The following is a 13,153-nucleotide window of genomic DNA, read 5'->3' as shown; positions in this document are numbered from 1 at the left end:
TCTTATCTATGCAGGTCCATAAAATTTGGGCTCAGTCAGTTTAAGTGGGAAGGTGATGAGAAGAAAGATTTCCAAAGAGTAAATAGCGCAGAGGCTTAAGTTTATTTATTTATTTATTTATTTATTTATTTTAAATTATTATTTCATTTAAAATTTTTTATTGGTGATTAAGGCTTACACAGTATGAAGGAAAACAAGCAGTAGTGACTGTTGTAGAGTTTTGAACGAGTTTTCATTTGACATTTCCTTCTAATTCATATGAGAAAAGAAATGTATTGTCCAAGATATATTACAGTCGTATGATAGTAATATTGTGTCAAATATCATAGTAGTATATTTTAGTTTTGTTGAAAATTTCAAAACTGTTTTTTTTTCTGAAATCATGACAGACAAAACAATCTCACACACACACGATTATTCATTAAAACAGAAGTGAGGTGGACCTGATTGCTTACGCCATGTTATATCAAACGTGATATAAAATGTTTAATCAGAATGTGGGTTAAAATAAGAATCAAAATGTAAATATCTTGCAGTAATATGACATAGTTAGAGTTATTAATAGTCCAGTGTGCAGCATGTCTGTGCTCAAACGAAGACCCACAGGCCTGAGCAACTCTGATCCAGATCTTTAAAGAGGTCTTATAAGACACCTACGAGACATAAAATATCACACATTGGAGAGAGTCAGTAATCTAAATTTACAGAGAATAATTTGGATAATACTGTCGGGAAGCATCGGGTTAGGGTGCTCAGAAAGTGGCGGGCCAGGAAACGAGGTGGCAGACGGGGAGGGGTCCGTGTAGACAGTTGGAAGGCATTAGACTACTGGACAGGGACTTGTCAAATGCAGCTGTTGTAGACACTGATTGATAGAGTTTGTATTCCAGACCAAACCTGAAACAGCCCAGGCATTCCCTAGTAAAGGGGTGTGTCGTCTTTGGAAACAACAACATTAATAGTATAACCAAAGGCGCCTGTGTATGAGCAACATAGAAAAGAGAATATGATACCTATATACATATATACTAATGATATTCTCAACAGTAGTGACTTGGTGTGCTTTCCAGTATACATAAAACAAATGACAAAAATGAAAACCTTTGGAAATTCATAAAATGCTTTACTTTTAAACAGTAAGAAAGGTAACAGTAGTAAATTACAGTGCCGTGAAGTTGTGCCTTGAAATTTTACATTGCACGATGCTTTAGACTACACATGCTTAATTGCCTACTGATTCGGTACAAATTTTACATATCTATTGACAAAAAAAAAATATCTTAAATACTCTAGATTTTTCCGTTACAAAAAGCATCTTATCCCAGACCTAAAGTTTGTGATGACCTAAAGTTTGCTGATGTTTAAAGGTCAGCGTCTGTCTTTTCTGTTCAGTGATTAAAAACAACATCTTTTGAAGGAGAGGTGAAAAATAAAACATTGCTGCATTTCCTTCAGATGAACAACACTCCCCTAGAGACACAAATTCTTTGTTTTGTCTATCTGGACAATTGTTTTGTTTTTGGCTTTTTTTTTCCCTCTCCTTTCTTTGAACTTGTGTCCTGAATCATCTCCTGACGCTTTACAGCTCCTTGTCTTCCATAAGGCTGATGAGCTCACTGAAGCCCTCCCTCACAGCCTCCATGTTGTTTATTGAGCTGCCCTCAAGGATCCATCTCTTCCCTTTTGCCCGTGGCTCCAATTCAAAATACTTCTTTATCTGGAAGAAATGAGATACACTCATTCAGTCATGGTTGTGTTTTAATAATGGCATGTAGCTTAAGGCTGGTTTGTCAAAAATAGCATCAACCAAAGCATTATCTCTATGACAATTTATTTGGGGACATGTTTGGTCTCGCTCAGTATGCCATGTCTGGCAGCCTGAGGAAAAAATCTTTTCCAGGAGAATTGAAATGGAAATGACAGAGCCTGAAAAGTTCTAACTGGGGAATGGAAAAGTGGTGACTCTATTACACAACCTCAATTAGTTTTCCATGTTCTACAGATAATCTTCACTTGTAAAGAGAAAGAGGGAAAAAAAACAGCTGTCAGGAAACCATTAGGAAAACCTCAGTATGAGCAATAGAGATGTAAATGCTGACAGTTGTAATGCCCAGACCTCTTGTTTGCAATGAATTAACCCATTTGGTTAATATGGTAACATTTGATTATAAGGATCTTGTGTTAGGACGGTATTTTATACATGATTTACTTTTATATGTCAACACTTCATTACACAGAGAATAAACCAAAACCATCTGTTATACAGAACATTTTCAACAGGGAACGAAGGATATTTTGGTCCACTGCCCCAAAGAATGTGCAAGAGCCATTTAGCTATTTAACAATAATAATCCACCGGGAGTCTTCACTCGCTTTACAGATTATAAATATTATAAAGGCCACTAAATGACTTATGACAAGAAATAACATTTCCAAACCATTTCTAATGACGATGTATTTGCTATGTAGTTCTACTTCTGTTTCTATTATTTGCTGTGTATGTATTTCTAATGAGCAATTTAGCATTATTCAGTCGATAGGACATGATTCCTGGGATAGGTTGCAGATCTACTATGACTCTGACCAGGATAAAGCACTCACTGAAGATCTCATCTCATTATCTCATTATCTCTAGCCGCTTTATCCTTCTACAGGGTCGCAGGCAAGCTGGAGCCTATCCCAGCTGACTACGGGCGAAAGGCGGGGTACACCCTGGACAAGTCGCCAGGTCATCACAGGGCTGACACATAGACACAGACAACCATTCACACTCACATTCACACCTACGGTCAATTTAGAGTCACCAGTTAACCTAACCTGCATGTCTTTGGACTGTGGGGGAAACCGGAGCACCCGGAGGAAACCCACGCGGACACGGGGAGAACATGAAAACTCCACACAGAAAGGCCCTCGCCGGTCACGGGGCTCGAACCCGGACCTTCTTGCTGTGAGGCGACAGCGCTAACCACTACACCACCGTGCCGCCCCTCACTAAAGATGAATGAATTAATTAATGAATGATGTGACATGAGGTAAAACCACATTTTATGCCAGTAAAAGCTGATGAAATCTTATCAGTTACCCACTTAAAAAGAAGATGGTTAGCATCAGATTTCCTTAAGTAAATTAGATAACCTGCTAAAACAATGGTCCTCTTGCTTGTTCAAAGCTACTGTACAGGGAAGCATAACCCATGCGTCTGATCATTTATCATATACTAAGAGTAAAACTTTATCACTGTTTATATTAAAATTGAAATAGCTGTATGACTAAAAATAAACTGATGGAAACATTATCAATTTTATCAGTATGCTTTTACGGATGTACTTATCAGCTTGTTCATGAGGTCTTTTTTTTTTAAATGAATCTATGTCAACTAATTGCTGACTGGCATTGCTGCAGGTTATTTAAAAGAATAAACCATGATCAAAAGTAAAAACACCTATGTAATGAGTATATATAAATATACACATATACATACATATATATTTTTTCTTTTTTTTTAAATACTAACTCCATGTGCTTTATAAATTATGTTTTTTGGCATTTTCTAGTTAAGGGAGCTATGTATCAGTGCCACGGCGGGAATTTGTCTGCCTCTTTCATGACGGCGCATTGCAACAAGTCAGAAGATTGCATCTCGTCTTTCTTCCTGGAGAGTCTTTAGGGCATATTGAGCTGTGGCTCGGTCGTGGTGTAACAGGAGTTTAATGACAGATTAAGTCACTTTGGTGGGTGTGAGCCCTGGGGCCTAGCTGACCCAAACAGTGTTAACAAATCCATCCTGGTAACAGGAGCCGCCTTAGACTGACACCCAGGCAGTTCGTCTGCTTTTCCTGACACTGTGTATGGCAGGCTGACTTGTGGAGGATACATCATTTTCAAACCAATGTTCGCTCCCTGCACTAATGTAAACATTGTAGAATGGATGTACGTAGTGCAACAATGCATTTCTTACATTACAAATTGTGCATTTGTCTAGACTGGGAGAAAAAAAAAACAAGATACTGTACTGGGTAGCTGAACAACAACTGCACAGTCACTTTCTTCTTGGGTAGACGTTTATTCTGAGGCACTCTAAAAGTCCAAGAACTGACAGGAAACACACATTTCATCTCAATTTAAATTGTAAGCACATCTTGTTTCACCACAGTTGTGATAAACCTTGCAGAATAGTGGCAGATGGCTGCTGGGATGTACACTAAGTTGCCCAGTCTAGCTTTCTGTGAGATCAGTGCTTGATGTAGCCGAGCAGAGAAAGCAGCTTACCTCTGTGAAGTTTCTCTGGACCCAAGCTACATTAGCCTCTTCACAATATATATCAGTCTATATAATAAGTGGCAAAGTTTGTTTGTTTGTTTGTTTGTTTGTTTGTTTGTTTGTTTGTTTGTTTGTTTGTTTGTTTGTCTTGAGCTAACGTCGCCATTTCTCAACGGATGTTCACCAAATTTGGCAAGTAGGTTGGGGGATGACCCGGAATTTTGCAGATATGAACAAAATTCATGTATGGGCCCCAGGGAGGTCCCTGGGGGGCACAACATCCGCCCACCCCCTCCCTCAATGCCTTTCATGTTACATTTGTCAACACAAACTCTCAACAGATCTTCACTAAACTTGGCACGTAGGTACAGGAGATAGCTACAATTTGGTAGAACTCAGAAATTCCATATTTGGGCCCCAGGGGATCCCCAGTGGGCCCCTGGGTGGTGGATGCTTGGATTTTTGTTTGTCTTGAGTTAACATCACCATTTCTTGATGGATCTTCACCAAATTTGACATGGAAGTCTTGGGGCAACCCAGAATTTTGCAAAACCCGAGCAACGCCGGGTAACCTGCTAGTGTAGTAATAAAAGCCGTATGGAAAGCAAAACTTTAAAGAATGCATGAAAATTTACACAATTCATTCATCAATCTTCAGTGACCTCTATCCTGAACAGGGTCATGGTGGATCCTGAGGCAAATCTGGGAACACTGGGTGCAAGGTGGGAGAATTTACCCCAGATGGGATGGCAGTACATCGCTGGACACCAGTCACACAATCACATACTCATTCACACCTAAGGGGAATTTAGCTTAGCCAGTCTGCCTACCTGCATGTTTCTTGACAGTGTGACAAAACAGCAGAATCCAGATGAAATGCATGTGAACACAAGGAGAAATGGCAAAACTCAGTATTGGAAGAGCTCAGTTTCAAAACAGGGACCCTAGAGCTAGCTGTGAGGTGGCAGTGTAACCCACTCCATGCCACCCTTAACAATTCCAACAAGGCAAAAAAGTTTTCTTAGGCTACGGTCACACTACAGCTCGCGATGCTTTGCAATGGGTTATCGATAAAAATGAGCCGTTTGGTGCCCATGCTTCCCCGAGCTTTGGGAAGTATTCCCAAACCTATCTGTGAGGATTCGCCGCTTAGTTTGCTGATGAAAACATTGCCACCAAATTTCAATGCATGCATTGAAATTTTTCATGACGTTTTTGGCCACTCACGAGGCAGAGACACACCAAAAAACAACTCGTGAAGCTCAGAGAATATTTGCCATGCATCACACAATAGGTGGCGATGCTATCAATTTTTCATCGCCAAGTATTGGCAAACCCATCATGAGCCATAGTGCAACCAGGGCCTTAGACTTCTAGAATTCAAGGGCTCAATTAAAGATGAAAAGCTTGGTGTAAATGTCAATCCATTATCTGTAACTGCTTATCCTGTGCAGGGTTGCGGACAAGCTGGAGCCTATCCCAGCTGAATATGGGCGAGAGGCAGGGTACACCCTGAACAAGTCACCAAATCATCGCAGGGCTGACACATAGAGACAAACAACAAGTCACACTCACATTCACACCTATGGTCAATCTAGAGCCACCAATTAACCTAACCTGTATGTCTTTGGACTGTGGGGGAAACCGGCGCACCCGGAGGAAACCCACGCGGACTTGGGGAGAACATGCAAACTCCACACAGAAAGGCTTGAACGCAGAACCTTTTTGCTGTAAGGTGACAGTGCTAACCACTACACCACCATCCTGCCCTGGTGTAAATGTCATTAGACTTAAATCACATTTGGAGAAGATTTGGTCTTTTTCCACATAAGTCTTTTTTAACATCAGTGTACTCCAACTGTCTGATTCCATTGTTTTTGAGATTTCAACACATATGCACTATACTATAGACAAAGCACAACCCATCTAAAATAGCATTTCCCTATATAAATATGCAATGGACTGGCATCTTATCCAGGGGGTATTCTTGCCTCACTCCCATTGTTCCTGAGATAAGCTCCAGATCCACTGCAACCTGGATCAGGATAAATGGGTTAATGAACATAAATGAATGTATACAGTAAGCTCCTCATAATATTCTGTTGTATAGAAACTTAGAAAATATTAAATCTAGAATGCTTAAGGTTTCCTCAGTGTGTCCTGAATGGGTAATCTTTATAAGTTCAATGTAGAAGCTAATAACAGGGGATTTCCCTTTCAGAGAAGGTTTCAAATATAACTGCTTGAGAAAGTAAAGAACTCAAAGAACTGGCCAAAGAATCCTTAAGCAACTCTTGAGGAACCTTAAGAAATCCTTGAGGAACCCCTTTTGTTTGGCTGACCTAAGAATCCTTGAGGAGGTCTTCTGCACCCAAACAGCCTCATCTATTATAGACTTCAAATGGCCTTTCTTGAAATTATGTACACTGCCTTTGTACACCTTGTTCCAGCTACAGTATGCGGAGCCAAAGTAAGAAAGAAACTAACAGCAGTTGTCAGTGAAGAGACAAGTGAATGTGAAAGAGATGCTAAGACTAAGTTAAAAAGGCAACTGGGATAAATCCATTTCACCTAAAGCATAGATGCCTTGGTGTATTCAGCCAGCTGATGGAACAAGGTAAGAGGCATAGCTTAACCAACTGACAAAAAAATAAGATATTGCAAGGATACAGAATATGTCCAGCTGCTCTTTGACCATTAGACACTGACATTTAACAGTTATTCCACGAAATTGAGTCGTATATGAGCTGATAGCCGAGTTGGCGATATTCCATGAATGACAAGATTGAGTGGAATAACTGTTTTATTCTATCCACATTTACTGGATTTTGAGAAACAGAGCATTTTTATTTTTATTTTTTGCAAATTTGATAAATAAAAACTTTATACAAAACGTCTGACAGAATAATTTCCACTTAGAATGCAAACAAACTGGTGAAATGACCGTGGCAATTTGTGAAAAATGCTATAATAATTCTTGAAAAATAAAAAAGTTATGGTCTTACCATAAAATACTTTCATTCCATATTTTGTTACTTTTTATTTGGTATTTTTGGGGGTTTTGTTTTCGAGTGGAGTTTTTATTTCGTCCTTGGTTGGTTTAGCAACACACTCCGCCAGTTTGTTCTTCTTCTTCAGGGTTTTTTTGGTGGTTGGCAAACCAACTTAAAGGTGCATTACTGCCACCAACTGGGCTGGAGTATCTCATCTCATCTCATTATCTCTAGCCGCTTTATCCTTCTACAGGGTCACAGGCAAGCTGGAGCCTATCCCAGCTGACTACGGGCGAAAGGCGGGGTACACCCTGGGCGTACACAAGTCGCCAGGTCATCACAGGGCTGACACATAGACACAGACAACCATTCACACTCACATGCACACCTACGGTCAATTTAGAGTCACCAGTTAACCTAACCTGCATGTCTTTGGACTGTGGGGGAAACCGGAGCACCCGGAGGAAACCCACGCGGACATGGGGAGAACATGCAAACTCCACACAGAAAGGCCCTCGCCGGCCCCGGGGCTCGAACCCAGGACCTTCTTGCTGTGAGGCGACAGCGCTAACCACTACACCACCGTGCCGCCCGGGCTGGAGTATGGAACAGGATATATAATTGGGGGAAAAAATCTATATTCTTTTAGCTAGCTCTGTTTCTTTTAAATACTTGAAAACAAAGCCGCCATTTTGTTTTTCTCTACTCATGGTATATGAGCTGATATCCTAGTAGTAGAGTAGCCAATCAGAGCGTGCGATTGCTCATATTCAGTGAATGTGGATAGAATAATACATCTTATGGTTTGCAAAGTAAGGCCTGCAGGGTCAGCGGAGGTCAATAGAATAAATATCAGACCTCATAGAATTCATCTTTTTTTGCCTGACTTGGTACAGGGTTCATAAATTGGCTGAAAACAATGCTACAAATACAAATACGTTGTAAACATTTTAAAACACTTAAAACTTATTATTATTTATTCAAACATGCTCAGCTGTGCTTTATCTTTGATGTAGTTCATCAGGCTGTCTGGAAAGGGATGGTCATTTCATGAGTTGAACAGACCAGGATTGCACCAGTGGGCCAGTTGCCAGCGACCGCACTACGATCCCCACAGAGCCATCTGGCCAAGAGAGCTACAGTAAATCCTACTTGACCTACTGATCTTGAACGCACACAAACTGTGAATTGCATCCACTCCAATAGAGCATATTAACCCCTGAATACTTGAATGCAAGCACACATATTTTGTCAAAATCCACTCTTGAGAAGGATAATATTCTGGGCGCAACAGTGAAATTCCATACCTGGTTAATTGCCCAGACAAACAGTCAGGAGTTCATGTTGTAGAACAAGTCAGACTTGGGTTCATATTACTGTTTTTGAATATTATGAAAATTTGTCTGACCACACTGGGCTAACACCATTGCCAGATGAAATTAAAAATACATTTCTGCTTAATATTAAAACCAAATTGTTATTTATTTACTTGCCTATCTTAGGGTAAAACATTCTGTCAAGTTAGAGTGAACTAATAGATAAGTTAAACATTAATTTCAACCTCAGAGAAAACCATCTAATAATACTTGATCAAACATGTGCATCATTTGCACCAGTGCGTCATAGGTATGGATTGATTTTTTTTTTCAAACTCTAGAAACAAGAGGTCTTGCACAAGTGCAAGGTGTTCTAATAATGTCTGTATGTTCATCCACACACCAGACTTTTCACTTGTTACTGTACACATGCAAGTCTGCTGCCGAAAAGCACTTTCGGTGTAAAAGAGACCATGCTCAAATATCAGAGACAATCAATTACTAAAGCTGACAAGCTACACCCCCAAAGATATCAATGACCTGTGAAATGGCATGCACTGTAAAAGAATGTGAATCAATAACACCAGACGCACTTACCATGAAACTGAGCTGGTCTTGTTCATTTCCTCTATGCCTAAAGTGCCTCTTTTCACGTGCTTAGCAGTAGTCTGAATTTTAAATTACATACCTTAAAGAAAAGAAACATGCTCATTGGAAATGCACCACCAGGATGAAGAGTGGTCTGGCTTGAGAAGCAGCCACATGAACTTTCATAGGGTTTCAAGTCGATTGGAATTAATGCTCTATTTTGTACCTGTTAATTGAGCATAAGCAGCATGTGACATTAATACCATAGCCCAAGGTGAACGGCTCCACAAGAGGCAGTGAGCTAGTTAAAGCCAGGAAGAAAAATATCAAGTAAAGAGAGGATCTAAAAGTTCCTGCATCCTCAGGTAGGTTCCTAATATTCCTACGAGGACAACAAGCAATCATAGCCAAGATCAATAAACCCCTGTGCTGTGCTGGAGGCTTGCCAGGGTCTCAGTGGGCAGTAAATGAAGACTTTAGGCTGAAGATTTATCCAGGCTGAAGATTTACTGTCCTTATTGCTCTGATGGTAGAGTAAGAAATGGTTCAAAGAGATCTGTCTCACCACTCACTCTCAGCTCAAAGCTGGCTGACCAGTGCCAGATCAGAACCAACCTCCAGGGCACCATAAATCTAATTCAGGAGGCACATGGATGCTCATAGAGGCCCTTCCAAGTCTTCAGAACAATGCTATTGCACTTAAGGTCTGAGGACTGTGATAATGTACTTTCCATATTGGCAGGGGCTTCAAATGTGCATAAAAGATGTCCTGAAGATATTCCCATTTGGACAGTGAGGATTTTGACCTCTCTTTCTTTATTTTTACAACCCCTAAGGTTTTCATTTATCTTCTCTCTCTCTCTCTCTCGACAAGATCAAATGACTTGCAAAGCCTCTGACTGCTAACTGGTTTTGCTGGCTCTTTAAATACAACTGAGGTCACACCATAAGCATGGTTGAAAGAATGGAGTGAAAAAAAAAAATTAGGAGTGTGTCAGGTAGTGTGAACCTGCCAGGAAAAGATGAGCACACGAGAACACTCTGTATTAGTCCCTGAAACAAAACGGCAAACAAACTACTATGCAGCGACCACATGCGTGGAAGCAGCTTTACAAAATGCGAAGGTAAATATATTTCCAGATATTAAACATGCAGGTGCCTGCATATGGTGAACATAGCCAAAAGAAAGGCAGCGATGCTCAGCTTTGTCAGTCCGTAAATATACAGATGGGTCATTGACAAGCACAGCAGTGATCGTGCAACGGCTTGCAGAGGTGCACAAGGGAGACTTTGTTTGTCTAGCCATATTATGCATTTACAGTATCTCAAATTATTAAGAGCTGCCAAGGGTTTCCTGACAGCAAACACCTGGTTCAGGCTATTTAAATTGGTCGCGTTGGCAGTCTGCCTGCTCCGACACAGTCAGGAACCAATGCAGAAGCACCTTCTCTAGATCGGCTGTCTGCTTCTTCAAAAGACAAAGCTTGTGTCGTGGTGTTGGCTGGCAGTACAACAGGCCACACAGTGGGGCCCTGGGTCTGGGTCTGTCAAGAAAGGGAACCCCCATCCTTTGTAATACCAAGCTCCACACTTTTTACTATCCCAACACTGACAGATTATCTATTGGACAGTGGTGCAGAACTGTGGGCCTCAGCACGCACAGAATACCTTAAGACTCTCTACAGATGATTTCCTTAGTTCCTCTACCCCCAAGCTTGGGAACATTGACTCAAATTCAATGTTCTTTTGAACAACATGTTGTGCCTTCTTGACAATGTGCTTTTTCTGTTTGCGTGCTATACTTGACAACATTTTGGACACAAAAAAATTGGGAGAAAGACAGGAAGGAAGGAAGGAAGCAGAGGGAGAGAGAGAATGTAGACGGTTTTCAGTAAATTGAAAACAGAGGTGCTGAGGTTCCAGTACATGAATGTTGATAGAGCAGAGAATTAGAGCAGGAGAAGAATCAGCCGTCTTGTATTAAACAATTCCTTACTAAGCAAGTCTGCACAAGTTGGGTCAAGTTTCTCAGAAGCTTTATAGCATTAAGTGTAAGTCCTAATTCTTCTAACATCATCTAACTGTTTAGGTGCAATGCTCGTGAGAAACAGATAACACATTATCTTCTAAACACACAGCTTGAATTTTTACTAATTGATTGTAGCATGTGTTCACTATACTACTGTAAAATAGGTCTAGACTTGTATATGAGCAACAAAGATACTTATATTCATACACTTAGTCATGTTTTTACCTGCCATGTTTTCGTATAATGTCATTCATTTGTGTGCGCATGATCCATATAACACCTTTTCAAACAGCCATTTGGATTAATTTTGTGAGGAAGAAAAGGAACAAATGGTATTTATTAAATGCAGACTGTGAGTTAGAGTTCATGGTTTGTACAGCTTTTCGAAAGAGGAATTTGTGCATTCAAGTGTAATTTGAGTGTCTGTGTGTGTGTGTGTGTGTGTGTGTGTGTGTGTGTGTGTGTGTGTGTGTGTGTGTGAGAGAGAGAGAGAGAGAGAGAGAGAGAGAGCTGTCACCTGCTCTCAGAAGTACATTTACACCTCAAAATATGCTTTTTTTTAAAATCACTACAAAGATGAGTCTGTAAGATTTCTAATCACAAAATTAATTCCTTAAATATTAAGGATTATGCGGGTATTTTATTACAAGGTTCCCCCCCCCCCAAATTAGCAAAGCTGTACAGCAAGACGAATGTAAGAAACAAGGACTCACCTGAATAACTGGTTATAGCTGGCATTTTATCAATTAGCATAGCTTTTGCTGTTAATTCCATGCTTTTTTTATTCTATTATATTTCTGCCAAACAAGAAAGGAGAGTTTGAATAAATGAGCTAAAGTGTTCTTAAGAAGTTTGTGAATGTATTGAACGCTTGCTAACACTAACGCTACGCTACACAAGTGTCTCATCTCATCATCTCTAGCCGCTTTATCCTTCTACAGGGTCGCAGGCGAGCTGGAGCCTATCCCAGCTGACTATGGGCGAAAGGCGGGGTACACCCTGGACAAGTCGCCAGGTCATCACAGGGCTGACACATAGACACAGACAACCATTCACACTCACATTCACACCTACGGTCAATTTAGAGTCACCAGTTAACCTAACCTGCATGTCTTTGGACTGTGGGGGAAACCGGAGCACCCGGAGGAAACCCACGCGGACACGGGGAGAACATGCAAACTCCGCACAGAAAGGCCCTCGCCGGCCACGGGGATCGAACCCAGACCTTCTTGCTGTGAGGTGACAGCGCTAACCACTACATCACCATGCCGCCCGCTACACAAGTGTGCAGTTCGTAATTTGAATTTTGTCTTGTAATAGTATAACGCCTTTGTAGGCAAATTGTAAATATCTAGTCATATTTCAATTGCAGTATCCCATCCATGTGACTGCTCCTGTAGCTTTCATTTTAAAACAAATTTTAGATCAGCTGGTAGGTTGATATAAAGTTTGAGAGCAGGAAATGCCTTGGTGCTTGTAGAAGGCTAGATGTCACAGTTGCACACTTTAGGTCTGTTGTAAAGATCAGAGAAGCTAACTGCTAAAAGCGGAGTGAAACTCCATACTTAAGCAAATATGGTAATGCACCGACCTGATTTTTGATGGCTTTTGCAATCATACGATGTACGTGTACCACCACAGGGAACCCGCTCGTAGACTATCAGAAATAGGGGTACAGTAGGAGTCTATTTCTGTCCCCAAGGTACAATCTACACTAATATACCACCTAGGCCTCATTATTGGACCTCACGGTAATTATGTTTACCTTTTTAGAGCCAAAAAGGTATGTATATGTTCCCAAGAAGTATATAAAGGGTACGGATAAGTACAGGTACCTTACAGGGTCCTGCCCCAGTGATAAGCAGGTGTACCAATAAAGGTACAATAATGTACTTTATTTTCTGAGAGTGTAAGTACAAGGCACCGTATCTCATAAACACTTGAGCACCAGGCAATGAAATTTGTAT

The 13,153-nt window shown here is 40.6% G+C and overlaps 1 protein-coding gene across 2 annotated transcripts in view; it reads right to left on the bottom strand.

Annotated features, from left to right (window-relative positions):
* Nucleotides 1–1,102: 1,102 nt before the first annotated feature.
* The window catches only part of arl15a (ADP-ribosylation factor-like 15a), a 152,391-nt gene continuing 140,340 nt past the window's right edge, over nucleotides 1,103–13,153 (bottom strand). Inside the window, exon 5 of one of the 2 annotated variants that reach the window (XM_060906668.1) lies at nucleotides 1,103–1,717. In XM_060906668.1, coding sequence (XP_060762651.1) covers nucleotides 1,580–1,717 — 138 coding nt within the window. In that variant the 3' untranslated portion in view covers nucleotides 1,103–1,579. The remainder of the gene's footprint in view (nucleotides 1,718–13,153) is intronic. The other variant, XR_009651379.1, reaches the window with a different exon arrangement.

The sequence above is a fragment of the Neoarius graeffei genome, chromosome 24 (genome assembly GCF_027579695.1).
Source record: "Neoarius graeffei isolate fNeoGra1 chromosome 24, fNeoGra1.pri, whole genome shotgun sequence".
Taxonomy (NCBI): Eukaryota; Metazoa; Chordata; class Actinopteri; order Siluriformes; family Ariidae; genus Neoarius; species Neoarius graeffei.
Note: the sequence above shows the minus strand (reverse complement) of the source record. Positions and strands in the feature narration are given on the sequence as shown.